This window comes from Camelus bactrianus, chromosome 4 (genome assembly GCF_048773025.1).
Source record: "Camelus bactrianus isolate YW-2024 breed Bactrian camel chromosome 4, ASM4877302v1, whole genome shotgun sequence".
Lineage (NCBI taxonomy): Eukaryota > Metazoa > Chordata > Mammalia > Artiodactyla > Camelidae > Camelus > Camelus bactrianus.
The window spans coordinates 75,186,853-75,214,475 of NC_133542.1; the positions used below are offsets into that span (position 1 = coordinate 75,186,853).

Here is a 27,623-nt window from a genome sequence, read left to right on the forward strand (position 1 = left end):
ACCTCCCCACCCCCCACCTCCCCGCCCTAACGCCTGGGCGGGCAGCTTCGGGCGGCTCCGCCCTGAGCTCCAGGCTTGCCCTAAGGCTGGGGATTCGCCCCAAGCGGGTGCTCCACCCTGCCTTTCCAGCTCTTTCCTGCTCCCAGCCTCCCAGAAGGCAGCGTCCAGGCCACGGGCTCTCCAGCCCCACTGGCCTCCAGCCCAGGTTCTGGCTCCAGGTGCTGCCGCGTTTAACTTTTGCTTCTGGCCTGAGGAACTTTCTACATTCACAAACTCCCCAACACAACATTCCCCCTCACCCAGATTTCAGGCCACAACCCCTCTCCCACCCCGCTAGGGCAGCCAGGAGGACAGGCACCTGGGGCAATCCCAATAGAAACTACACAAACTTGGCCATGAGCTCCAAGACCCTGGATGCCAGGGGTTACCAGACAGTGAGATTCACACCAACACCAGCACCACACAGACTGGGGCTGGTGGGCAGGGTGCCCACTGGTCACTCAGTACCCTGTCCATTTGACACACCAGGGGCTGCCTGTGCCCTCTCTGAGGGAGGGGCCTAGACCCAGCCCAGCTAGGAAGGTGAATTCACAGGAACTACAGCAAACAGTTGTTAGGGTGAAGCCACAGACACAAGGCACATGTGGCAGCCGACTGCAATACTGGGGCAGTCAGATCTGGTGGCAGAGGTGTGGCCTAGGAGAACTGCGCCCAGTAAAAGCTGATGTCTGGAACTGAGTGTGGGCTGGTGGCCCACTTCACCTGGGGGTCCTTAGAGGTTCCCTTAAACTTGAGGAGGGCGGTCTCCGCAGGATTCACGTTTCCTTCACCCATGGCAGAACGAAGGGTGTTGTCCGGAGCTTTCGGTCTAGATCAGCCCCAGGATCATCTGTCATTGACTTCCCATCTTTCCCTTTCCACCTGACCATTGGGCTGTCTTCCAAAAAGCCTCTGGTCAATACACGAAATTCTAGAATTTCAGATATGCCGTCTATAAACATGAGAAGGGAAAGGAGGCTTCGTTCAGCCCCGCCACCTGACACCAATCACTGGTAGAGCTCTCATCTCAAAAGAATTACAGTTTTCTCAAACAACAGATTTATTTATTTTTAAAATGTGCACATTATAGTTTACTTTAAAATATAAAATGTTCACTTTCTTTGCAGGTTAACAAATTTCCCTGACAGTTCCATGTCAATTAGCCTCTTTCGAATTGAAATCCTTCCATTAAAAATAAATATACATTTAAATTACCAAACTATTATATTCATTAGTCTCAATACTTACAACTTTAGCAAACAGAACTTAACCCTTGCCTAGAGGGAGCATCCAGTTCTGGGCAGGCCACGCGTGACTGTGCTCACAGTCATACAAGAAACACAGGTTCATGGCCACCTTGGCACATCCTCTCCCTGACCACGAACAGCCTATGAAAACCGTGCCCCTCAAACTGTAATACTATCACAAACTTCAAAAGCCAACATCGCCCTTCAACTGGGTTTTGTAAAGTGACAAGATACACTGCAACACTGCCCCAGTTCTCATGTGGAAAGAAACTTACTTTAGGGGAGAAAAAGACATTCGATATGAACCAGAAGGCAGTTTCATGAACAATTCTAAGTATTTCCCTTTGGACTTGGTAAATCTGCCCGGTTTTCTCAAGTTGAAAAGCAACAGGTGTCTTCAATAACCCAGGCACACAACTTAGCCATGAAGACAAGCTCCTGGGCTTTAAGACAGACAGGCTTCTAGGGGTTAAAAAAATGCCAAACAAGAGACCTCTCGTGGCAGAGAAGTGATGCAGCAGACTCAGGAGCGAATCCCCTGCCCGGAAGGCCTCCAGGCCACATCCCCCACGGAGGCTGCTCACTGCCACGCTTCCCACTGAAGGTGACCATGAAGCTGTCCACTTTCCCCCAGCTGCCACGGTAACACCAGTATTACAGCGGTCACTTAATACTCCATGTGGACAGCTGGACTTGGTAAACACCTGGAGTATGGAATAGGCAGAATGGGAGACACAATATATAGGACCATCATAGTCACACACACACACACACACACACACACACACACACACGCACACTTACACACACACACATACCCATAGGCGAGTGGGTACATCTGAGCTTGTGAGACAAACCAATAGCCACAGAGAATCTCAATGGAAATGTTCCTAGCCATAGTCTGTTTCTTTGTTTACCTTTTCAGAGGCAGATTTACTTCTAAATGTTTGGGATTTTACAAATAATGTGTTAAAAACCATTAAGTGTTAGAAAAGTTAATCATCCAAGCCTAGGGGACCAAGGCCCAGTGCCAGGACTCTTGGTAAAAGAGCTTCAGGCAAATGAAGTTTGGCCTTAAGGGCACCAGCAAGACCATAGTCTGCCCCTCCGGGAGCCGCCGGCTTCCACCTCACTGAGCTCCCTTGCAGGGACTTGGACGAACACCACAGAACCAAGGGCCCCTTCAGAGATCCCGAAGAAGCAGACCCCCCGACACACACCCCCTCCCACGGACAGACCTTCAGTCACAGCACCTATGGCAGGTCTGCCCCCTGGACCGAAGACTGGATTCACTTATAGTTCCCCCGACACCAGATTAACAAACAAAGGGAGCGCTTCTGCAGACTGAAAGGGGCCACCACCCTGTCCCACAAGCCCATGGGCTCTTCCTTCCCCTTCACACTCCCATCTACATGTCTGCAGAGAACGGAGACCACTCAGGGTCTCCTCTTCTCTGGTCCTGAGCAGCCTCAGCGCCCACTGAGATGTTCTCTCGCTTCGAGCAGGAACAACCAAGCAGCTGAAAAGCACAAACACGAGTGAATCACTGAGAACCACTGGCTTCAAGGAGCAGCCAGGAAGGGGAGGCGTCTGAAAGGGCCCCTGGTGGGGAAAGAAAGTGGGTTTTCTCCAAGTCCCAAAGCGAGGCCTGGGGTCTACTGACTTGAGGTGAAGGTAGCTGGGAAAAGTCCTGTTCGTGGGGCCTGGACTTCTACTTCCATTTTTAAACCTAGAAGAGTAAAAACAGAGACGTCTTTGCTCTGGGGTCTGTGAAAGGTGCCCACGGAGGGTGACAGGAATGCCAACAGCCCCATGCCATGTGCCAGGTGCACCCCTGCAGGAAGGGCGTCTGAGAGTGAGACATGGAAGCAGAAGGTGCTGTCAGTGTGACACCGGGTCCGACGCTGATAGAATCCCTGATCTTAAGAGTAAAGCTGCGGGTTTTTCTGAAGGCGCTTCCGTGGTCTCCGAAGTCCTACACGGACAGGTGGTGATGCCTGACTTTCCACCGCTTGGACCGCACCCGGAAGAAAAAGTACATGACCATCAGAAACAAGGACGAGGCCACGTAAAGCACAACACAGAGGCTCATGTCCAGGCTGGAGAAGCCCATCCCGAGAAAGGCCGCGGCCACCTCTGCACGGCTCTCGGCCGCGCTCAGACTCTCCAGCTTCGCGGCCAGTCCCTGGTGCGACCCCTCCGACAGGTGGAGTCTGGGGGGTAGCACGCTGGGTAGGCGGAGACTCTCGGCACCTCGCTCTCCAAGGGGCTGCTCCGGGGAAGCGTGGCCCCCCTCCCGCTCCTCGCCCCCGGCTGGGGCACCTTCGCCGGCGTCTCCCAGGTCCGCAGCGTACATGTCCACCAGGTTGTGGCTGCTATAGTGCTGCTTCAAGAACAGGAGGACCTGGCCTTCGTTCCAGGTGTTCAGGCCCTTAATTTCCTCGTGGCAGTCCGGGCAGAGGTCCGGGGTGGGCCATGGGAGCTTTGGAAATTTGGGGTCCTCACTGGGATGGCCTGGGAGAAAGAGGAGGAAGGGCAACTGTGAAGGGGCCTCGGATGACCTGCCTGCCCATCCCTGCTCCTCCTCCCTCCCCTGAAGGTGAGCCTGAGGCCCCGGCCCACACAGGCCCCGGAGCATCGCCCTGGGCACTCACAGTCCAGGTGTTTCCTCAGCACCTACAAGCTCTCTCAGGATCTCTGGATGATACTCCAGGAGCGAGGGGTTCACTAGTGCGGACAGGCAGACCTCCCCTGCTCTGCCCTGGGGTGGCCTGTGAGATGTCGGAGCCAGCCTCTCCCACACGTGCAAGCAGGCCCGTGGGTTTAACAGGACCGGCCGTTAGCTGGCGACACAGCCCCGCATGACAAATATCCATCAGCCACAGCGTCTCTGCTGAGTGTGCACCTGCCTTACGACTGATCCCTGCCAGGGATGAGGACGGCCGGGGAACCTGCTCCGCAGTGGACACAGTTTTGCACACCTGCCTGAGGACGTCTGAATGTGGGGTGTGATTCCAAGAAGACCCACACCGTTACGGTTTTTGATACATAACTGCTCATCAGCCCTCCACAAAGTCCAATTACACTCCCGTTGTTGGCATATGAGGCTGCGATGATCCCACCTGCCCCCACTTTCGCTCACTCCTCCCCTCCCTCCGTCAGCACACACGCCGGGCCACCAGCCAATGTCTGGGGGCAAGACCTTAAGGCCCCCACACTCTTGGCTGCATTTCTGTCACACACGCAATGCTCTGACAGCCCGCTGGACCACCAGCTCACACACACGTGGCACGTAGCACTGTGGCTCCCGGAGTAGCCCAACCTGACCTGGGGACACCTGGCTGCCCTCCAAGTGCTCCTGGAGGTGAAGTACACGTAAAGGAAATCACTTTGTGAGGTTCCTGGGGGACCCATGCTCAGCAGAGATGCTCTCCTCCGGCCGTGCAGGAGCTGGGAGACCACCCACTGCCCGGGTGCCCCTCTTCTGGGCTGGTGTCTGGTGGGGGGTTTGGACACATACACCAAGACACAGTGGAGCTGCCAGGGGGCACCCAAGGTTGCACTGTGTGGATGGGGAGGTCCAGGTCTGGTGATGGGGCCTCCAAGGAGTTTGGGTCTCAATCCAGAGGCTAGAGGTGGGGCTGAGGGCGATGGGGCCATTCAGAGCCTCAAGAGTGACAGTTACACAGGCTGCAGAAGCATTCTGCTGCAGCACGACGCAGGGCCAACAGCAGCCCCAGACCTGCAGTCTCGTCAGGCTGCTTTGCGGCAGAGCGCTGCGGGGCCTGGACAACCTTGCGGCCCTCTGAGAGGCGCAAAGGAGGCGGGGGGTGGGGAGAGGCAGGGGGAGGGGTGGGGGAGGGGCCTGGGACCCTGGACATGGAGACAGCTCTGGACCAGGGCCACCACTGAAGTGCCTTAGCCTGCAGCTGAAGGCGAGGGACAAATCCTAGCAGACACAAGGTGCCTCGACCACGTGACCCGAGCTGCAGCCGTCAGCTCCGAGAGCAAAGAAAAACCAATTCTCTTTAGTGCTTTAGTTGTAATGTTTTTATAAGACAGTGGATTAAATAAAGACCAATAGTTTAGTGGCATTTTCTATTCATCTCTATTAAGATTTATTTCTCAGTAGATTATTTTTAAGCCTAATTTTAATCTGCCACTGATTTAGGAACAGTTTGAATTACTTAACTCTGAGAAAATACACCCGCCCTAGTTTTTGTTTTTTGTTTTTTTAAACAAAACCACTTTGAGGCATTTGGTTTATGGTCTTAGGGGAGTTTTTAATGACGCTGAAATTCCTTACTGAAAATTACTTACTTGCCAACTCTTACAGGGTCAGATTTACCCTGGCACCTAGTGGGCCACCAAGGGGAGAAAAGAGACACACATTTGTCCCATGCAGCCGGGAGCCCTGAGTGAGAACAGCCTGGAAGCCAGGGAAGCTGGCAGCCTGGGAACAGCTGCTGTCTTCGGCAGCTCCCTGGCCAAGGTTGCCATGACTGTCTGACCAAGGAAGGCGACCCAGCTGGGAGCCTGGTCCGTGGCGGGCAGGCAGCGACTACAGTGGTGAAGCTCAAGCACCGTCACTGTGTGTGCGGTGCTGCCGACCCCGCCGGCCACAGCTCGGGCCGGCTGGCCTCCCCCACCATGTGCTGGCCCCTCCGCTCCCAGGCTCAGGCCACTCGGTGTGGCTTCTGCTCACCTGCCAGGCGGCTGTTGACCAGGTTATGTTTCTTCCAAAGCCAGAGAATTGCTTGGTCTCGGGTTTTCACGGAATCCAGTGATTCTTTGGCCATTTCCTCAAAGTGCTTCCCACACTCCTTACACCCAAAGAAGAGGTGGACGTATCTCCTGATGGTCTGCAGCACTGCCTGGGGGTCATCTTCAAAACCTGCAGAGGAACCCAAGCATGTCAGGCTGTTTGCGCTAGAAGCACAAGGCTTGGGGGGCGCTGGGAGCCAGGAAAGGGCTGAGTGCCTGACATGGGACATGGGACAGGCCCCCACCTCTGCACAAGGACACAGAAAGAGACCAGCACCTTCTGGACGCCTATAGCAACCAGGAGATGGCTGCTTAATGTCGAGACGCTGTGCCAATCATACAGACGGTCACCCAGGTCCAGCTGCAGGACCCGCTCTGGGAAGTGTGCTGGCGCTCAGGGAAATGAGCCAGTGGCATGACTGCAAGGAACCCTCAGCTGCACGGCCCAGAGACCAGGGCTCTGCCTCGGGGTCCGCCTCCCAGGTGTGATCTCTCTTGGTTACAAGCAACCCCAAAGGCTGGTGCCGGGGAGGGGCAGCTACTCATTCTAAACGTGTGGTCATTCCGCTTTGAAATCCCTGCAAAACACAAGCTCACAGGTGAACATGGCCTTAGGAAGTGCCTCTGGGCCCACCGCCCAGCCAGCCCTGTGCTGGGCTGATCTTCTGTGAGACCAGGTAGTGCTGGTCACGGACTGGTCAGCTTCCAGGGCTCCTCCCAGAACGGACGGCCGGCTGGCCGATGAAGCCGCTCTGTTTCTGCAAGCCTGGGCCTCTCCGTGTGAGGAAACTCTCCAGCCCCACCAGCCACATGGACAGTTGACACCACGATACGGAAACACAGAGCCGACAGCAGAAGGATGCGGCCAGCACTGCGCTGGAAGGAGAACCCCTGACAAACTGCAGGGGGCACGTGCACAGGGCTGGACTGGCAGTCCTGTCCAGACAACTAATACGGGGGATTGAGCATCCAAATAAGAGACCCATGAGATTAAAACAGATTAAGTGTCAGCATTAAAAGAAATGCAGCAAAATAATTGGAAAAAGGAGAGACGTGGCTCCAGGGGATGAATCCGCCTCAACAGCAGCCCGAGTGGTCTGTGTGCAGTGTGGTCTGGGAGCGCAGCCCCGAAGGGCGAGTCCGCATCGGGCCTCCGCCTTGGCGGCCCTGCCTCTTTCGCTCAGGGGAGACCCAGACCCCGAATTCCGCCCCCTTCCCCTTGGCTCTCAGCGGGCAGCCGAGGGCACCCAGGGAGACCACGTGCCCACGCTAAGGACATGCTGGCTGCTGCCGGGGCTCCGCTCGCCCGGCCCTGCCTCCGGCCGACATCTGCCGCGCTCGGCTCGGTAATCCTCCTTTTCTCTTTCTCCACCAAACCACCACACACCCAGGGCCACCCTAATCTTTAAAGTGGACAAGAACCATAAACCTCTACCTGTGGGGGATTAGGGGACGCGGCAGGCTTTTTAGTCGATGGGGTTTAAACATGCAATAAGGAGAGGAAAAACCTTCCAAGACATAATCCGGCGGTCTCAGTCTGACCCAATTCTCTCAGCGTGAGACAGGCCCCTCGGATATTGCTTCAATTTACACCCACGAAGGGAAAGAGCCTCAAGACCTCTCTGACCGCGCGCCCTGTCGCTCTGCCGCCTGTACGACGTCAGTTCTGCGATGTTTCCACAGCGTGCCCTGGGCCGCCCTCCTCCCCTGCTGCCGCCACACCGCCCTCCGAGCGCTCCTCTCCTCTCGGCAGAGCCTCCCCACGTAAACACAAGGCTCCCAGGCCCGGGGCTCACGTTCCACAAGTGGGTTCCAACAGTCTGAGTTGCTCTAAATCAGGCAGTGTCGACGTTCTGATTTCACTTTCTGTTCAAGGGACCCCGAGGTTTCTTCTGAAAATATGCCACTTTCTCCTGTATGACTCTTATTAAACGAATTTTCACTTTAAGGCCCATCTCTCTCCCACAAGACCCCTGGAGGGTGGAAATGCAATGTCACCTTGAGGAGAGCCGGGGGTGGGACAGATTTCCAAAGATGTCACATGCCCCCTTACAATGGACTTGCTGCTTCTCTCCCTGACAGGTGGACTCCAGGCTTGACGAGACCTATCTGACCAACAGGACGTGGTGGGAAGTGGAGCCGTGAGCTCTTGGGGTCGAGGCCCAGAGAGGCCCTTCCTGGATGTGGTGCCACCACGCGGGAGGCAGGGGCCAGCCTGTGGGAGTCTGACCTGAGTCTAGACCAGCCTGCTGCCACCAGTGGAGCCCACCCAAAGAGCTGAGCCCCAGGATCATGAGCAAATAAAACACTGGACATTTCCTGCCATAGCATCTGAGGTTAGTCTGTTACAGAGCAAAAGATAACTGTAAAAGAATTTTGTGATTTCACTGGAAGGAATATTGGAACGTGTGAGTCCAAAGACTCCACCTTCAACTTATACAGACATTACTAAAGTACTGAAGCTGAGTGATTGAGAAAACAAAACTAAAAGATATTCTCCAACATGCTCATGGCTGCCAGGGCCCTGATTAAATTGGGAGGCGTACACACAACACAGTCCAAAGAGGATCAACAAGTCCAGCACATTTTTTAGCTTGTTGTGTCGGATATAAAACGTGGCCCTCACCCTCACATCCCCTGTGGGCCTGGTGGCTCCCTTCCCACACACAAAACACGGCAGAAGTGATGGACGTCACACCAGGAAGGGCTCTGACGAAGCCAGCTGCCTCCGAGGCCACAAGGCGAGGAACAAGAGTGGCCTTGGGCCAACAGCCAGCACAGACCTGAACCCCAAAGCCACCCTGCGTGGTGACTGAGCACGGGGAGGGCGTCCTCTCCCAGTTGAGCCTTCAGACAAGACCCCAGCCCCGGCTGACGCCCTGCCTGCAGGCTCGGGGGGCAACCTGAGGCAGAAGGCCCTCGTCAGGCCACACCCGAGCCCCTGCCCACAGGCCACAAGACAACGACCCTGAGCTGTTCCAGGCTGCCAGTTCTGGGGTGATTTGTGAGAAACGAGGGATAGTAATATACCTCTCTAAATACGTTTCTCAAGTTCTTTAAAGCAAGAAAAAGGCGTGAACCCCGAGAGACGCTCCTGGCCAGCATCTCCTCGTTCTCCTATGTGGCTCACGGCCCACAGGCCGGCCAGGCGCGTGCTGGGGTCAAGGTGGGGATCCATGCTTCGGCACCCAGAGCTGGCGCAGGCGGGGAGCGGAGCTCCAGGAGACATGCTCACCTCCACCCTCCTCAGTAGGGGATCCTAGGGGCACCCCCAAAGACGCGTCACCCTCCGCAGCAAGATGCACCTCTGCGCGTCCTGCGACAGCCCTCAGCAGGCAGGCAGCAGCATGTCAGTGCGTCAGGCGGCCGCGTGAGGACAGCTCACCTGTGCCGTCCAGCGCTTTTGGGTGGGCCCCGGCCTGAACGGTCAAAGTGTGGAACAGCTTCCAGAGCGCGCACGGGTAGCCCCTCAGCTCCGGCCAGCTTCCCTGACATCCGACCCACTTTATGCGGCTAGCAAGGAGTATTCCAGAGATCTAGGGGGGAGAAAAGAAGAAGAGAGAGCTGAATTCTTAAACTTAAAAACAGCTGGTGAATGCTCTCTGCCTTGACTGGGTGGTGGCTTCGCTGGGAGCACGTTTCCCCAAACTTCATCAACTTCATCTCACCGCATGTGAACCCAGACCCAATACCAAACAAAAGAGAAAGAACTCTGTATTACGAAAGGAATTCTCAAAAGATGGAAACGTAGCCTGTTCTTTTCCAGTCTTTAGGGAGAAGAAGGGAAAAGCTCATCTTTATCCTGATGAATTAGCACCATTAAGCATGAAGAACACCCACTTTTAAAAAAAATTTTTCTTTTTTTTTTTCAATGGAGGTGCTGGGAATTGAACTCAGGACCCTGAATGTGATAAGCACGCGTTCTGCCACTGAGCTATACCCTCCCCCCGACACCCACCTTTTAAATTAGAATTAGTTATGATGAAATTCACAGGAGAAGTCTAATAATAATAAATTTTGACTGTCAAACAACTCTTGGCCGGAAAGAATAGGACCTTCACTGGAGGAGCAGAGAGCCAGTGGCCTAATGAGGCTGCAAGGACTTCAGGCAACCCTGCTGCCCGGTCCCCGCAGGCCGACTGCGCAGGCCTGTTCACTGTGGGTCTGAGCTCTCCGCTCTCGGCTACCTTCCCTGTCACCCGGCTCAGGTCCACCGCAACCACCTCCAGCTCAGGGTCACACGACAGAGGATCCGCAAGGCAGACAAAATCAGGCAGGACGCCCCCACGTGGCGAGCATGCGATTCAAGAGTGACCTCGGGGAACAGATCTAGCGAGTTGCTGAGTCTGTGGCCGCAGATGACAGCCAGAGCCCCCCCTCCACGAACGGCCTGCACAGCAACTTGACCAGCGCAGCCATGCTTCCTGATGAACGTGTCATCTTTCCCAGTGTTTTAGGTATAAGATCTAGAAGTGTTTACTAAAAATTAAAAAAACAACCCTAGCACTACTCTGCCCGAGTAAACCTCCCACCTCTGTAAGATGGCAGTCTCAGCTCGTGTCTGGTGGCCGGTCCTTAAACGGACCGCCCAGGGCACGGGGGCGACGGGAGGTGGCCGTGAACACTGGATGGGCAGAGCCAGGAGGGCGTGAGAGACAGGGGAAAGCGGGCAGTGGCAGGGCGCGCCAAGCTCCAGGAGGGGCCTCTCACCCGCATCTTGTTGTTCACCAGGTCCAGGATGGCATTGTAGGGGATCCTGTCCAGGGGGAGGGTGGCCAGCCACTCCTGCAGCGTCTCCAGCAGCTTCCTGACCGGCGGCCGCCCAGGGAACAGCTAAGCAAGAAGGACCCACACTCAGGGAACGTTCAGGAAGGTGCCACCCAGACACCGAGACCAGGCCTGTCCCGACACAGACCCACCAGGGAGGGGGGCAGGGGCTCCAACCCATCTGGGGCCTCAACGGAGAATGGCAGTGGGGGTCCCTGGAGGAATGAGTTTCTCCAGAACACAGGTGAGGGGCCCCGGGGGGCTGCCCCTTCCCAGGAAGACGTGGTGGCGCCCTTTCCTTCTCCTACCACCCACGCAGTCAGTCACGGCAGCGCGTCCTCCCGCTGGGCAGCCACTCCGCAATGACAGACAGTGACACAGCCAGCGGGTGCCTTACTGATCGCGTTGTTAAGGGCCTCGTGGTCCTTCCCGACGTCGCTGGCCGTTTACTCCACGCCCCTTGTGGTGACTCACGCCAACCCCGCGCTTTGCCGACACACCCCCTGGCCTCCCCCTTCGCCGTCTCGGTGTCACTATCTAGAAGAGCACGCGCACCACTGAGGCTTCTACACAGCAAGGTGCAATCTACTGGTTAACTACACACTGACACTTCTAGCTGCGTGGCTGGCGGCACCGTAGCGGCTCAGAGACGCATCTAGAAGCATCCAGTCCCCCGATCTCAGCGGTGCTGCGGTCCTTCTGTGAGAACTTCGATCAGGAGCCACCAATTCACTTTGTAAAATAAAGGTCGCTGAAGAAGCTCTTAGAAACATGAGCTGAAACTTTATGAAAGATGCTGAAATGGACAGCTAGAGCAGAAACATCACATTCTCCACTCCGCAAAACCTGTTTTTTTCCCACGTGGGACACAAAGCGCCATCATCAACTTGCCAGCATTTAACTTTAAGTTTTATGTAAACTTCAGGAAAATTACTAAGAATAACTGAACGCTGATCTGACTTACAGGCTCCACGACACAAGGAGGCCCCCCAGCGTGACCCGCCACTGAAATGAGGACAAAGACGTGGGCGGAGAGAGATCACGCACCCCGATGTCCTAACAGCTGGATGACCTGGCATAGGAATGGCCCGTGGCCCGAGGGTCACGTGACAGGCAGACCCGCAGGCACTTTTCAAAGGACTGAGAACAGCTGGAGATCTCTGCACCCTGAGGGGCATGGTGGGGAAGGCTGTCTAACGGTTTCCATTCATTCATTTGAAACACACGAAGCGACTCATTATTCCTTTAAACATAAATTGCATCTCCTTAGTCTTTTTCAAACACCATGCTGTGGAAGTGAGCTCTGACCAGCCAAAGCGTTGACAAGGAATCCCCGTGTCAGCGACCGCACATTCGGCAAGGGAAACATTCAAAATGAGGCCTTCTCAGCTCCCAGATCGCAACTAGCAACTCAGGTCGAGGTACAGGAAAGGGTGGCCCCTGGCAGTAGTCTCTCCCCGAGGCAGCAGCAGGAGCAAAGGGGGCCGATAGGTGGGAGCAGGGCCAAGGCTAGATGGGGCTGCTGGGCCAACAGAAAAGGGCTCGGTCCGTCCCCTGGGACGCAACCTGCTTCCCAAAGCTCCTCTCAGCATAGGAGTTCTGGGCCAAGAAAAAGACCACGAGCCCTGGACTTTTAGCTCTGGAGCTGAGTTCTCAGCAGGAATGTAACCCCGACAGCCCCTATCCTCTGAACCTCAGCTTAGACACCAACCGCCACCTGCTCCACCTGCTAAAGGTGTGTGTGCTGGCCCAGTCTGGGGCCCCCAGCACACCGACGTGGGGCCACAGCGGTCTCCCGCCCCAAACACCCACCTACACCCACCTCTCCTCCACCCCCAAGTGCACGGGCCTCCCCCCTACACCCTGCTTCCCCCTCACTCCCTTTCTCATCCTGCTGGTCGCTCAGGCCTCCCCCGTCCACCCACTCCCCTCTGAACCAAGCCCCCAGGCAGTACCTGCCCCTGACCTCTGAGTGCTTGGTGGCCCTACACCCCCACCACGCAGTGTCTCCACGCAGGGAGGGATTCCATGCTTGCCACGTCCCCAGGGCTCGCGGCAGGGTAAGGCACCTGGCAGGAACCGGTGACTGCAGTGCTGGGGGTAGTGTTGCAGAGCAGGGCCCCGATTTCATTCAGGTCGGCCTGGGTCCCCCACCCTTGAAGCAAAAATCCCTGAGACTCCCTCCGCGGACCAGAGTGGATGCCCGTGCACCTTGGACAGGACAGTGACAAAATCCTTCAGTGTCTGCAGCTCAGCCCCAGCCAGGGACTTGTGGGCGGCCAGCTCCACCCTCAGGAGCTGGTGCAGCCCCGACTCCAGGTCCGCCGTGTACAGCTTTGACCTAGGAGGAAACGTTACAAAGTCAGGTGAAAACCCACCTTTCTCCTCACATAAATTCCCCCTTCCCTGCCCCACCCCAGCATGACCCCATGGAGACGCGGAGGGTCCCTGAGCTGTCGGGCGGCGGGCTACAGACCAGCTGTGGCCCCCACGGCCATCCCCCACAGCCTCAGCCAAGAGCAGCACTTGCCTGTCGAATTCCCTCCAAACCGCGGCTTCAGGGTTTTCTTCTTTGCTTGGTTTTTCAGGCAGCGAAAGCGATTTTTTCCTCACATCTGGCAACGACTTCAAATAAGAGGAAAAAAACGATCGGAGCGGCTTCCCACTGCAGAAAGGGGAGGGTGGGGCGGCCTCAGAGCCAGGGCACTTGGGCTGGTGCCTGCCACTCAGGCACCTCCTGGCACAGGGCTCAGAACAGCCCACCCTCCGTAACTTGGAGGGTGACCCACACCTCCCGGCCTGGCCGTCCTGTGGGCATTTACTGCAGGTATTTGGGGCAGTGAGGGCAGGACGTGGCAAAGCTGGGCCTCAGGGAGCTGGCCCCCAACCTGAGGACGTGAGACAAATCCACAGGTCCCTGAGCTACAGGTGTGACAAGCACTGTGATCATGCTGCTTGGTGGGGACAGGAAGGCCTGGTGTGAGTATCTGCCAACATCAGCTGTACTCAAACTGGTTCTCAACGTGCCTAAGAGCCTCTGTCCTGTCTGCCAGCTTTGCATGTGCGTCTGGTAGTCGGGCCAGGGAAGCAGATGGAACACCCGTCTCGCTGCTGGGTCCACACATGTGGCACCTCACCAGTACTCTGGGAACGCAGGCTCAGTTGGCCCGGGGCTTCTGGGAGCAAGGCTGGGGACCAGGGCAGGCAGCTCAGGCTCCAGGAGGTCCCTTACCTTCCCACCTGTGATGGTCCCCCAACCTGCACTCAACCAGCGTACTTCTCAACCGAGCTCACCTTAGGGGTACACAGGACCCCACACAGAGGCAAATGGCATTTTGATGATTTCTGTTGGTCCCAGCAAGGCGAGCGGATCGTGAGGTCTGGAGCCAGTCCACCCCTACCCTGGAGGGAGGGGCTAGCCCCGGGGCCAGCACAGATAGGAGTGTGTGCCCACACTCGAGGGTGTCCGGGCTGCTAGGTAGCATCGCAAATGCTCCTGGAGCCAAACAGTACTTACACGGTAACCAGTCCGTGTGACCCGTTTGGGTAAATCAAGTAACAGGAGGGAACAGAAGAAACACCAAGTTTCCCCAGGAAGGCTCTATCCGAATTCAGCGCTCTCTTCACCACGACATTCTCGTACGGAATCAGGTCTAAAGCCACCTGGATAATGAGAAAGTTCGGTCATCTTCTCCGTGGACGGCAGTGTTCTCAAGAAACAGTACGTTGACAAAAGCAGCTCCTTACAGAAACCAGAAACAACATCTAAGTTCAGCAACTCTACAAGCCAGACCATCTCTCACATCTTTGTTCCTGTCTCACTTTAAGGCACCTGAATGAGAAGCCCACGGGCAGAAACTGCGGTCTCACTTAGATCGCACACCCGGTCCATGTGCGCAGGAGCCCTGGGTCATTTTCCCGACATCAGTGAGCTCAGGGAAGGCAGGGGGGGACCCTGGGCCCCGCTGCGGGGGCTCCTCTGGCCCCCTACGAGGATCCCCTTGGCACTGACGCCACCTAGAAGGTGGCTCCATGTCTCCACCAGACTCGAGGGCGCGAGCACAGTGCAGAGGTTGGGTCGCCAGCACCTGAGGCCTCCTGCCCCAGCGTGCACTGGCCAAAGCTCCCACCGGGCCCATGCGTTCCCGCCCGCCCTCCCTGAGCTAACGACGGCTGGGAGGCCGGCAGCAGAGACAAGGAGAGACCAGGCGCCCTGCGCCAAGTCCCGAGAAGAGCGTGGGTAAGAACCATCCTCCAGCCTGGCTTCTGGTGCCGGGATTTTACTGGGACTCTGCCAGAGGCAAAGGCTTCAGACCCACACCCGTGAAAGGACAGCAGAACGGAGTTTCATGACAAAAACAACGTTTTACAGCTTCTTGAATCTGGCAAGAGTTGGGAGTTCAAACATAGCAAAGAAAAAAGTCTTGATAATAATGCCCAAGAAATAAAAAACGCCCACGAGGAGGATGAGGCCTGTCCAACGGACGGAGTCTGAGGGGAGCACCTCCCGGCCCCACACCTGGGACGAGGCCACACTTGGACTTGCTTCTCTTTTACCCCTGGAGGAAAGCCCCCCTTCCAACAGTGTCCTCTGCAAACCAGTGAATTCGCTGAGTAGCACAAACTATGATTCCAAGAATTAATGAGAACGAAAAACGTGAACACAACAAATCAGATGGAAGAAGGTGTCAGTATCGTTACGGGCGTTACGGGCAGTCCAATTCCAGAGCCGGCGCGGCAAGGGACGCAGACACACTACCTCACGTCCGACGTAGGAGCTGTTGCCTTCAAACAGAACCGCCACGTAACGGCCGCCGGGGTTGTCAATGAGGGAGAGAATGTCGCTGGGCCTTTTTAAGGGAAAAAGAGGCTTTTAGTGCTTTCAAGGCCATCATATGCCAGCACCCATGTCACTTATTGCAAGTTTCCACTTTACAAAATTAAATTCAACTTCTAACATGCCAGGTTTTTTTTAAACAGAACTACACACCTAATGGGGTCCAGAGACGGGCAGGCGGGAGGCCTGTTTCCATCCGTGTGGTTCTGCAGGAAGTCAATCATTGTCTGTCTCACTGTCTGCAGCTCTCGGTCGGGCCCTGTGGGGAGCACCCACCATCATGGCCAAGTGTGCTGTGCCCACCCGGCACGTTACTCGAGCTGCTCAGGGAGCCCTGGGGGCCTGTCGGTCCCAAGTGGTGCACAGGGCAGTGGATTCAAGTGGCAGGAGACCTCAGGGCGACCAGCGTGGGACCGGGTGAGCTACAGGGACCTGTGGTCTCTGAGATAAGCCCCCCGCCCAACACACAGCACGGACAGAGGCCACATGCGCATGTCCATCTAGTCCAAGTTCAGAGACTAGCAGACTGGTCTCTGATGTAAAACGGCATCACCTGTGGGCTGCGGGGCCCCAGGGGGAGGGAAGGGGGCTCATTCACAAAAATTCATCCAGGGCACTTGTGATCTGTATGCTTTGCCACACATTTTTTTTTTCAGTGAGAAAGTTGACATAAAGAAAATTTTCCCACTGTATCTGCCAAGGAAGGCAAAGCACAAAGTAAAAATTTCTCACTGGAACTATGAGCGTTTGAACCCTTAGAGGACAGAACGGAGGCTGGTGCTGAGGTGGACACGCCAGAGGGACAGGTCCCGTCGGGAGCGTTTCCTAGACTCACTGTAACAGATTTATCTCAGAGGGGAGCAATGTACGAGTAAAATACAACATTTACGAATTTACCTTTAAAGTTTTCTCCAGTTGTAAAGTCCTTCGTAAATGCTTTAAAATACTAAGAAGAAAAACACAGAACCAATCAGAAACAGCCAATCCTGGTGTCTGTGCAAACGCCGAATCTTTAAGGAACAAAACGACCACAGGCTTGGAGAGGTTTAGTTACTTCCCTCCGGGAAGGTTACACTACCGACGGCGAGCCCTGTGCTTCTGCGCACCTGTGGACACTAGCGTTCCCACCGGATTCACGAGTGGGGGCCTGGTACCAACCAGAATTCTGTCATTCACAGTTTCTGACCCCGCAGGGCTTCCCCTAATGGCTCCTAGTGCTGAACACATCGATGGTATGTCAGCTCAAGTGACACAAACCCACGGTCAGGTGTCTCTGAGCAGAAGGAAAGGATGTTACATGAAAGTTAAAACCCTTCATTACAAGACATGCTGAAGACAGTGGAAAAAGTCACAGACTGGGTGAAGACCCCCAACGCTCACAACCGAAGGAGGACTAGTGTCGAGAAGACGCAGAACTTCAGTACATCAGTGAGCAGAGCACGAACAAGCCAAAAGGACGGAGGACGAACGACACACACAGAGGGGGCGACACATGGAAGACGTGGTTGCTCCCTGTCCCCAGTCCGCAGGGAGGGCCCAGTGCTGCACGCCAGGCCTGCACCACACGCCACAGGACACAGAAGCCCGGTGCCCGCGACGGCAAGGGACAGTGGACTGGGCAGCCAGCACCCAGGGGCCATTTGGGAACCAACACCCAACATGCGGTGACTCTCAGCAATGTCCTATTAAGTACAAGAGGGGCCCAAGCACACCCAGCACAGCACCCCGTGCGTGACGTCCAAACAAAACAAAACAGGAGCACACTCAACGCCATAAAGCTCTCGGACTAGGAAGCCAGAGGACAGTGACAAGGGACTCGAGGGAGGGTCACCCGGTGGGGCTGGGGCCTGTCCAGGCGACAGGTGCGCGGCTGCGGCTAGGACACCGCGGGGATGAGCGTCTGATGCTGTCACACAGAGCACGCAATTTTAGGGAATGGGGTCTCGAAGCTTCCTTAGAGGTGACTTCCAAAGGCCCTGCCTCTTTTCTGAGATGTGATGTCACCATGATGCGCTCGTGTGCAGACACACGGCTGCACACACGTAGACACTCAGACCTGGATGGGCTTCTCTGATTCCAGCTGACCCTCTGCCCCCTAGTGGAAGAGATGGGTACATGCCTGTCTGTGGGGCAGGCACGACAGCTCACGCCGGGCACATGCCAGGCTCACGCCAGCCCATGCCAGGCACGTGCCAGGACCCAGACCCATCAGCACCCTGTGGCGATGCAGGGAGCACAGCCTCACATTGGCTCTCATGGCAGGTCCCCGATGTTCCCGCACCTCCTGCCTTGTTGCTGTGAGCAGGAGCTGTGTGTGTGTGTGTGTGTGTGTGTGTGTGTGTGTGTGTGTGTGTGTGTGTGTGTGTGTGTACGTCCGTGTCCCACAGAGAGACAGCCGTGCGGAGAGGTGGGTGCTCACCCGGAAGGTGGGGTAGAAGTGGATGTCATAGGCGCGGCACACCTCGTGGTTCTTCTCCTCCGCACAGTCCAGGGCGGCAACACGGATGGCGGCGGCCCAGTCTGAAAAGCAGGAGCGAGAATGTCAGTGCTCCTGGCCCCCCAGCCCCACCCTGACAGCCAGCCATCCATCCAGCCCATCCCCGCGCAGAACGTTCCGTGTTGGGCCAGGGAAGAAGACAGAACTCCCACTGCTGGGGTGGGTGCGTCTCCCACGGCTGACGACGATACAGCAAACCTTGTCTGCTGACCCTGCAAATCATGCCGCAGGCCCCACGTGGCGGGCTCCTAACTTTTAAACGACTTCGCGATGGATGAAAGTGCCGGGAGCTGCCGTTGGGCTGTCACTGGCCCCAAGTTGGCCCTTCGTCAGGGACACCAAGCCAGCATCCGAGACCAACTAGACACGTGTGGTCCAGGCTGTGTAGCTGAATGTTCCCAGCGTTCACTCAAATGAGCAAGGCAGTAACTGGTCACTGGACTTTCAAGTCAAAGACACAGATGTGTAAAACACTGAGAAAGGGTTTCTAGCACTTTCCGAGACCCTTCCCACACCCTCAAACACGGCTGCCACTCCTGGGAGTAGAAAAGAGCAGTTTTTAGTATATTTTTCCATCTTTAACAGCAGCGTTAACCAGCTCACAGGGAAGCTTGTTTCATTCAAATCCTCGGCCACTTCCGAACTGTGCTCAGCCCGCCTCCGATGGCCAGTCATTCCCACACAGCCCAGCAGCAGGGCCCCTGCCAGGTGAGACCACCCCCCCGGGCACAAGCACACCGCCGTGACCACGCCAAGGCAGACAAACACTGCAACAGCAACAGACACCTGGTCAGGAGTTAAATCTCCCTGACTGTCCCATTTTTGCTCTGTTGGAATCAGGTCCAAGCAAGGCCGACTTGGTGGGGCCTTGGGTGGGTCCTCCACCCCGTGGTCTCCCACTGTCTGGATTTCACAACTGCACCCCTGCCCCGGGTTTTCTGTAGACACGTGGCCCGAGATCCAGGTTTCAAGATGTGCTCTCAGGTGGTGTGATGGGCTTCCACCAGGAGGTGGGCGACCTCAGGCGGCCTCCCTTCTTAATGACTCCCCCCAGCACTTTAAGTCCCGATGGCTGCAGGCCAGATGGTGGGCGGGGGCGCCTCTGTACAGAGGAGCCTGCGTGCCGGAGACCCTGAAACGTGCTACACAGGGGTCAGGGCCTGTCTCTCTCAGTCATCGGCTTCAAAGGGACAGCAACCCCAGCAGCCTCTGGAAGCAACTGGTGACATTTCCTCTGAGAGATTTGCTCTGTTTCTCTGGGGTAGTAAGATTCCCACTCGTTCCCTGGCTCTGGGCCTGCAGGGGACAGCCTGCTGGGGAAGCGGGACAAGCTGGCCGCCTCTGCAGACACACAAGGGAGCAGAGAGACCCCCAGGCAGGCCCAGCCTGAGGGAACAGGGCCAGGGACCTGGCGAGCCCTGCTCATCTTCCCCTGCAGTCCCGTGAGTCCTGAGTGGGAGCCTGCAACTGTCTGTCCCTGAGACTGAGGAGTTCCCATAGGACACCACCACTCCAAGCCAGTCATTCAGTTATAAATCCCATGAGAAGGGTTTTCTCTGCAAACTGCTGTGACCTAGAACTACAGAGGCTACAGTTAAACCATTTCCAGGAGAGAGAAAACACTGACCAGCATTAAGTACTATACAGACACGAAGGCTTACATGTATCAGCAATGTAAGAATTGCTTTTTTCCTACTAATATAACACTTTTACTTAAAAACACATGCTGTTTTCCTCTGTAACTATAAAAAGTATTTACCAATAGTAATATAATGCAAAGGATCAAGTGAAAAAAAGAACAACAATGACGCTCCGTCTCTCACACCTGATGACTTCTGCGGCCTCTGGGAAGCCGGCTCCTGTCTCGAGGCCATTTTAAATGGATGGAAAAAAAAATCACAGAAGCCTCCCGAATCACAGGTCTCATCTTCCTGGATCTCAGATTACCAGGAACTCGGGAAGAACAGTTAATACTCTCATCCCGTTGGTGTAGCAGATGCAGGCGCAGAGCCGAGCACGGCGTGAGCAGTGGCACCGTCTCCCGGCCCGGGCAGTCCCCTCCGCCCGGCGGGCCCCCCCACCCCCAGGCCCCTCGCGCTTTTGCTACCTGTTCCCTTGCTCACAAATGCGGGGTTCAGGGCTTACTGGGAATTTCCACTCCACACTTTAAGAAGGCTCTCAGCTCTCTACTGCCCAGAGAGCGCGTAAGAAAGGGGAAGACCACCTAGGAGCTGACAGGAGGCACACGAGGGGGCCAGCCAGAAAAAGAAAAAAGACGGAGGAAAACGCTCAGAGGTGTCCACTAGGACTTGGTTTCCATGGTGGGACTTGGTCCTACTCTTCTATTTTTTCAGATTTTTCTTAGTGTGTGTTAGTTATAAAAATAAACGTTTAAAAAAACTGGAACCTGAGGGTACTCGCGGAGACCATGTGTCACGCGTCTGTGCACTGCCGGCCATGTGTCCTGCTTCTCTGTCTGCACCTGCCTGGGGCTCCCAGGTAGGAGGCTGCAAACAGCACCCAGCAGAACAGCTGCTGGGGAATTGGAAGCCAGACTCTGACCCCAGGCCAGGATCACACCCTCTAGAACCAGCACAGCGCTGGACAAAGCAGGAATACTCTGGTTTCACATGTGGTGGTAGGAGTGTGGTCAGCCCTAGTTAAATGGCTCCGTGGCGGCCCCACAGCCCCGAGCACAGAACCACAGGTGCTGAAGAGCCCAGTACGGTCCACGAGAGCACTGGCTCCCCAGACTCAGCAGGGCTAGGCCTCAAAACAGGCCCCTGGCACCCGTGCCCCCACCCTGGCCACCCCAGCCAGCTCCGATGACCCCATCCCCACCTGGAAGGGCCCTGTCCCCAGCACACACAGGACAAACCCCTTGGGTGGACACTGCCCCGACCCATGCTTGGCTGCATTCTTTAATTTCACATAAACGTCACCCCCTTAGGGAGCCCCTCCGCGACCCCCTGCCCAGGCAGTCACAACAGCCATAAAAGCCCCCCTCAGGCCTGCTTCCAAACCGAAGCGTACGAAGCTTCCTCACCAAGGCACGAGCGGTGGGGTTCCGTCTGGTGAAACGGGCAGGATGCGATGGGCGAGGAGACTCAGGAACCGTCCACTGTTCGGGCCCGCAGGGCAGACACCAGCAGGAGGGGGTCCGGCTCGCACGTTCACGGGGGCCGAGCCTTAACGGCATCTCCCCTTGTCCTGCCGCCTCCGGACCAAGACACTTGTCTCTTCAAACTCAGTCCACCTCCGACGCCGCAGCCCAAACGTGTGCTCCTCCGACCCTCAGACGGTCACGTGTGGAATAAAGCCACTGTTTCCTCAAACAACTTCTTAAAAAGCCCCCGCATGACATTTGGCCTTTTTAAATATACAGAGAATCAATTTTTTTGAAAAACACATTATCCTTGTCTTCTCAACATTTTTATTTTATCCCTTCTTCCCACCAGATCACGGGCCCGGCGTCCCCGGCGGATGAGGTCTGTGAGTTAAAAGCAGCCCTAGCCCGAGCCCAGAATTCACAGAGACTGAACAGGTTCACCCCCTGGGGAACAAGCCCTTGGGGAGCCTGTGGGACAACGCCCAGCGTGCCACTGAAAGGCCACCTCTCTGCCACCGCTCCAAGTTTTAAACAGTGTCTCTTACAGCTGGGTGTAGAAGAGAACCAGCCCGCCGGGCAGGGGCTGGCCCGGAACAGGAAGGCAGCTACGCCCTGGAAACAACGCGCCAGCGACACCACAGATCCCGACCTGTCCCACCCCAGGAGGTGAGTCCGGAGCAGCACGGCTTACCGGCTGGAGAGCCTGGAGCCGCTGATCCCCGCCAGAGCTGGAGCAGCTGTGGCCCCTTTCCACCCTCCAATGTGGACAGTACTGCTTGTCTTGGGCCTTCGCACCTGCTGCCCCTCCATGCAGTGAGCATGCACTCAGCGGCCCTGAGCCCTCCCTGCACTGCCCGGTGCCAATCCAACCGTCCTGCTCGCCTTCCTAGGACCCATCGCCGCCAGTTAACTGCCTCATGTTGCTTGTTTTTCCGTTCGTTGTCCGTGCCTCCCCTCCGAAGTACAGGCTCCAGGCAGACGGGGACCTTCCCCGTCTCGTTCCACGCCTACCCCAGGACTTGTGGGCAAGGGAAGCCCTCAGAACACGTTCCAAGACGCGCACGAATGAACACAGAGCACGAGTCAGAGGCACTGGGGCACGAACAGGGCCAGCCCCCTCCCAGCCCCCAGGGATTCCTGAGTCCGCAGGGCTCCACTCCAGGGCAGCCTGGTGCAGGGCACGGGGACGCCTCACACCGCCTTTGTCTGTCTTTGTAAGACGGCCGGCCTGTGCGAGGCGAGGCGGGGAGGCTGGGGAAGGAGGCAGATGAGGGAGAATTTCGGTTACACAGGCGCCAGCAGATGGACGGCATTCAGTGCAGCACAAAAGGGAGACAGTGTATTTCATCAACTAAAAAGCAAACCGTTTCAAAGCTTTAGCTTCAGGGTATCTGCCTCATTCAGCTTGTCCCCTCCCCTCCTCCTGCCTCTCCCACCTGTCTGGACCCCATCACACAAAGGAGAAAACCGCTCCGAACCAAATGCCAATCGCCCGCTTTTAGGACATTGGCCACCCCCAACTAAACACAGGGGCAGAGAGAGCCAGCTGGGAGGCAGGGAGGCCACCGGGGGCGCCCACAGGGAGCAGAAGTCAGGTCGCGTGCCCACTCCTCACACCGGCTCATAAGCCTGTCTATTTCTAGTACCAGAAGCTTAAAAAAACTTGTGAAATAATCAAGTTTCTACATACAGTGGACCAAAATTTATTTCAAGCTTCTTGGCCAATTAACTATATCATTTAACCTAACAGGATTAAACTTTTCACCATTACTTTTCCAGTTCTAGTAAAGTGTCTATAAAAGTCTGATTTATGGTCAAACATCAATTCGTTCTGGAAAATGATTACTGTAAAGGTTAATTAACCTCCCAGGTTTAAAAGAATGCAGCTGAGTGCTGAGCTCCACTCCAGCCTCCTCACCCTCAGGAAGTCAGGGCGATGCTGGGGTCTCTAACTCCACATTCCAGTGGCTGGAGGACGTCCTCTCCCCTGCGCAGGCCCCTTCCTGGCTGAGCCAAGGTCTTTTTAGGTAAGCTCCAAGTTCAAGTCACAGTCTAGGACACACAGGCCTGGGAAGAAACCAGCCGCACACTAACGAGCAGGGAGAGCACGTGTCGTCCACAAGTTACGCAGGGCTGGCGTCGGGTCAGGCGCGCTGTCCAGCCTCACCTCAGCTGGCCTCAGGGGTCCCCTGCGTTCGCCCGGTGTGGTTAAACTAATGCTGCATGTGGTCCCATGGGCTTGGAGAGAGCTCAGTGGTAATGGCAAATCCAGGGACGCTGACCACCCCCTGTGGCTGGAGGCTGAGCATCACCATGCTGTGGCACGAGGCAGGAAAGCTCTTGAGCCTCCAGCTCGTCTTCACAGCCCAGGCGGGGCCGGCGGCGGCACCGACGACCCGGTCCCTCCACTCGGTGTCGCTGAGCTTCCCGCAGTGGTGGTGTCCCTCCAGACATGGTCACAACTAAGCCTGCATCTCAAAGACAAGTGTCAGTGTGGGGGGAGGCCCGCCACAGGCTTCTCTGGCCCATAATGGGGGACGTGCCCTCTGCCTTCTTCTCCAGGGTCCAGGTGAGCTCCCACTGCCATCAACACCCCACCTCCCCAGTCCCCTCCTTCCAGTGAACAGGTAATGACCCGGGCGGAACATCAGGCAGGTGGTCTAGTTCACGTCCACAATGCCTGTGGCCACACTGACAGCGAGACCAGCAGGGGATCGAGGGGAGGCCAGACTGAGTCCACAGTGCCGGGCAGCAGGGATAGGGCACCCCGCCATCCCTCACAGACGCCGGGGAGAGCCACCCGGGCTCTGGCACCACCAGCCTGTAGCCCAACTGTGTGACCATGCATGGATGCCAGGGAGGAAAAGGGGTGCACTGCGGGTGCCTGCCTGCCTGCCAGGTCTGCGGCTCACTCAGTCTCTCACCAAAAATTCTGGGGCCGATTAGAGGACACTTGCCCCTGCTTCCCTGAGGCTCTCTTCTTCAAGAGAGAGAATGAGAGATACCAAGGGCCCGGGGACTCTGACAGGGAGACTCCTTGTCTTGAGAAAGTCTCCCCAGATATTTCAGAGATCTCCCGGTGGTGGGGCACAGGCTCTGCCCACAGATGTCTCAGCTCCCACCACAAGAGGAGGTGGTGTCACAAACCAAGCTAATGTCACAGCTCCAGGCAAAAGGATTTTCAGGAACACAGCAGGGTTTTGTTTTGCAAAGGACTTAGAAGTGACAGGACTAAGCCAGAGCTACATAAACACTGGAAGGACATTTGGCCACACCCAACAGTAGGGTTTTTGTTTGTTAAGCCACCTTCTTATAAGGAAAAGCAATCATTTTCAAAATCTTGAAAATGTCAATGAAGAGCTAAAATTCAATCCAAATCTTTTAGAAAAACGAAGGTACCTCTAGGCTGTGAACAGAGAGGCCCCGCTGAGCGGGGAGGAACCCCACCCTCTGCAGAGCTGCCTCGGGCTCTCACCCCATTCTGAGCAAGTGGATGAGGCCAGTCAGGAGGCACTGGTGGGGGGACAGCAGGGGAAGCAGATGCTCCTCTAGCTCAGTGTCCCTCCCCCAGGCCATCTCGAGCCTGGGAGCAGAGGCTGTACCAGAACCACCCACTGTGGAGAAGCTGCACTGCTATAGAGACTGGGAGGGCAGACGGGGCAAGCTGGAGGGACACTGTGTTTCAGAAGGGGTGGGAGAGGCTCCCAAGGGGGCCCAGTCCAAGGTCTGCATGCCCCGGGGGGGGGTCACTGGACATCCCAATTCACAAGTGACTGACCAGGACCAAAGTGGTGACAATGGGAGTGAGGACTGCTCCCAGAATGGAGCGTGGGGGCGATGGGCAGCCTCTCCCTGTGGGGCCCAGGGCGGGGAGCAAGGCACTGAGCAGAGCGCGCTACACCAGCCCCCTCAGTGAGCGGAGGGCAGGTCTTCTCAGCCCTCCACAGGGAGTTCACTGAGATGAGGCCCAGGAAGGGCCCTGTGGTCAGTCACGTGGGAGGCAAGCGTCTGGGTAATGGATTCCTTTACTGAGTTCTCAGTGCAGACACCGCAAGGGGAAGGTCACATGCTGCGTTTCCTGTCTCTTTTGGCCACGGGCCCTTCACTGCAGGTGTCCTGCAGGGTTAGTGTCCCCGAGAACAGGGATCCTCCACCTCTGGGGCTTGTGCTGACAGGATGTGGGGCCTCATACCCAGAGCTTCTGATCCAGCAGGCCTGGGCTGGGCCGACAAAGTGCGTTTCTACCAAGTCCCCAGGTGAGCACTCTCTGCACACCCTGAGTGGAACACTCTCCAGTGCCAAGGGCTCTGCCTCTAGTTAGAGCTGGCGCTCAGGGAGCCCCCAGGCAGTTTGGCTCTGAAGACCCCTGCCTAGGCGCCCCACAGCCCCCTCCTCCCCACCCCTGCTCCAGCCTCCCCTGTCTTTCAGGACACAGCTATTTTTCACTTTCAGCCACAACTCCCTTCTATCTCAGACTTGCTCTTCCTGCTTTGAGGACATCCAACTCTTGTGAGATAATCTTATTTAGTTAATAGTTAAGTTAATCACACCATCAGGTATGGATTGTACTAGTTTCAGTTTCAAAAGTAACTTTCCTTCCGAGTTCCAGGGACAATTCTCAAGGCTCCTTCCATGCTGGTTCGACTACGAGATGGTTTACAATATTCAAACCTGGTTTATAACTTCTGTATTTTCAGACACTAAACTGAAAAAAATCAAAATATGCACAAAATAGGTGACAAGTGTTCTGCCAGAGCTACCTGCACTTTAATTTATATATCTGTGTTTCCGCCACCAAATAACACAGTTCTCTGGGTTTAATTAAAGTACTTGTTGTCAAAGCAAAGGCTTAAAAAGAAACCTGAGTTGTCTGTCCATTTCTCAATCTCTGATTTCAGTTCTGACCAGTGCCGAATACTAGGGACTTAAGAAAACTTAAGACGAAAGAATAAGCCCTTCAGGATCAAGAGGCCCCAACACCCTGAGGAAAGATGAGAAGCAGCTAAAGATAATCATTCACAATCACACACCTATATAGACTTTTTTTTAAGTTTCTTTATCAATCTGTTTAGATATGAGGAAGTCACAACAGGGTTGGATGTAAAACTGAGGTGTGGGAAGAGAGCCCAGTAATTTGTTACTCTCCTGCCCAATGAAATATGTAATTAGAGGTCAGCTCAGCCCCTGACAGAGTCCTGCCAAACCTCGCTCCTGCTGGGGACCAGCTCCCACTGCAGAGTAAATTCACTTTGCCCTGTGAAGCACGGCCAGTTTGCAGGAGGGCTGCTGCCAAACTCCCTCCTGCTACAACTCTGCCATTTAGAGCAAGCGAGTAACTTAGTGACTGATTAGCAATGTGCAGCATGATTAAAGTGCCAAACGTCAATTAAGTGTGGGAACATTACCAGAAGTTTGGTGGATGACAGATTTATCAAACACTGCGTGTCTATGAACAAGGAACCAACCAATAAAATGCTCTGAAGGTGTTTTTTGCTTCTGCGGTGAAGTCTCCAGTATATCTGGACGTCTAAGTTGTGGGTACTTTGAGTATCCGCCATATGCTCAGCTATCCAACCCAGAGGAGGATGAGGAACGATTTAAAGGGAAAGGGACGTGGATTAGAATAGGGTCCTCAAAGAATGAGGATTCCAGGCACTGACATGGAATTACGGAGGACGGGGTGTGCTAGAATAAAGGCCTGGGAGGGTAATGAAGCTCTTAGGGACTCAAAACCAGGCATCTGGAGAGCTAGGAAATGATGGGAGGATGGAGTGAGGGATGGAGTGAGGACTGGGGGAGAAGGGTTCGTGTCATTCTGACCTAGACAGCCACCAGGATCTCATGGGGGTCATACGGGAAACCCTGCGGTGCAGGCCAGGGGCGGAAACGGGGTTCCTCCGTAGGGCGAGGGGAAAGGGCCTGAGAGTCTGCCCCGAGCCAGAGGAAAGAATCCGGGAGTCGCAGGAGCCAGGCCACGCGGCCCGGGTCGAGACCCGCGCGGGGGCGCGCCTCACCTCGCACGTCCCCGGCCAGGGCCCGCCAGGTGGGCGCGTAGCCGATGCAATGGCCGCACCACGAGGAGTAGAACTGGACGAGCCACGCGGCCGAGCTGTTGGCCGTGGCCCCGCGCACGTTGCCGCTGTCCAGCACCCACACGGCGTCCTCGCCCGCGCGGTACAGCCGCGCCGCGCCGCCCGCGCCCGGCCCCGCCGCCGCCGCCGCCAGCAGCACGAGCAGCGGGGGCAGCCGCGCGGGCCGTGCCGGGGGCGGGCGCCGGACTCGGGCTGCCGTCCCCGCCAGGGCTCCGGGGCTGTGCTCCGTCAAGGCCGCCGTCCCGGTCGCCGCCATGTTGGGAGTGCCGCG

The 27,623-nt window shown here is 56.1% G+C and overlaps 1 protein-coding gene across 1 annotated transcript; it reads right to left on the minus strand.

The window, feature by feature from the left end:
- Positions 1-1,075: 1,075 nt before the first annotated feature.
- Positions 1,076-27,623, minus strand: QSOX2 (quiescin sulfhydryl oxidase 2). The gene is made up of 12 exons (XM_074362515.1): positions 27,275-27,623; positions 18,074-18,174; positions 16,552-16,600; positions 15,808-15,913; positions 15,577-15,667; positions 14,335-14,480; positions 13,348-13,482; positions 13,029-13,158; positions 10,761-10,883; positions 9,436-9,586; positions 5,992-6,180; positions 1,076-3,800 (listed from the first exon to the last, which is right to left on the minus strand). Exons 1-12 carry the CDS (start codon positions 27,606-27,608, stop codon positions 3,262-3,264), a joined length of 2,094 nt encoding a protein of 697 aa, XP_074218616.1. The 5' UTR covers positions 27,609-27,623; the 3' UTR covers positions 1,076-3,261.

Excerpts from the sequence above, each read along its gene's own strand:
- QSOX2 (XM_074362515.1), bottom strand. The coding sequence starts at position 27,608 with ATGGCGGCGACCGGGACGGCGGCCTTGACGGAGCACAGCCCCGGAGCC. Across the intron at positions 18,175-27,274 it reads CCTGGCCGGGGACGTGCGAG|ACTGGGCCGCCGCCATCCGT; the intron begins GTGAGGCGCGCC and ends CCTGCTTTTCAG. Across the intron at positions 13,159-13,347 it reads GTTTGGAGGGAATTCGACAG|GTCAAAGCTGTACACGGCGG; the intron begins GCAAGTGCTGCT and ends GTTTCCTCCTAG.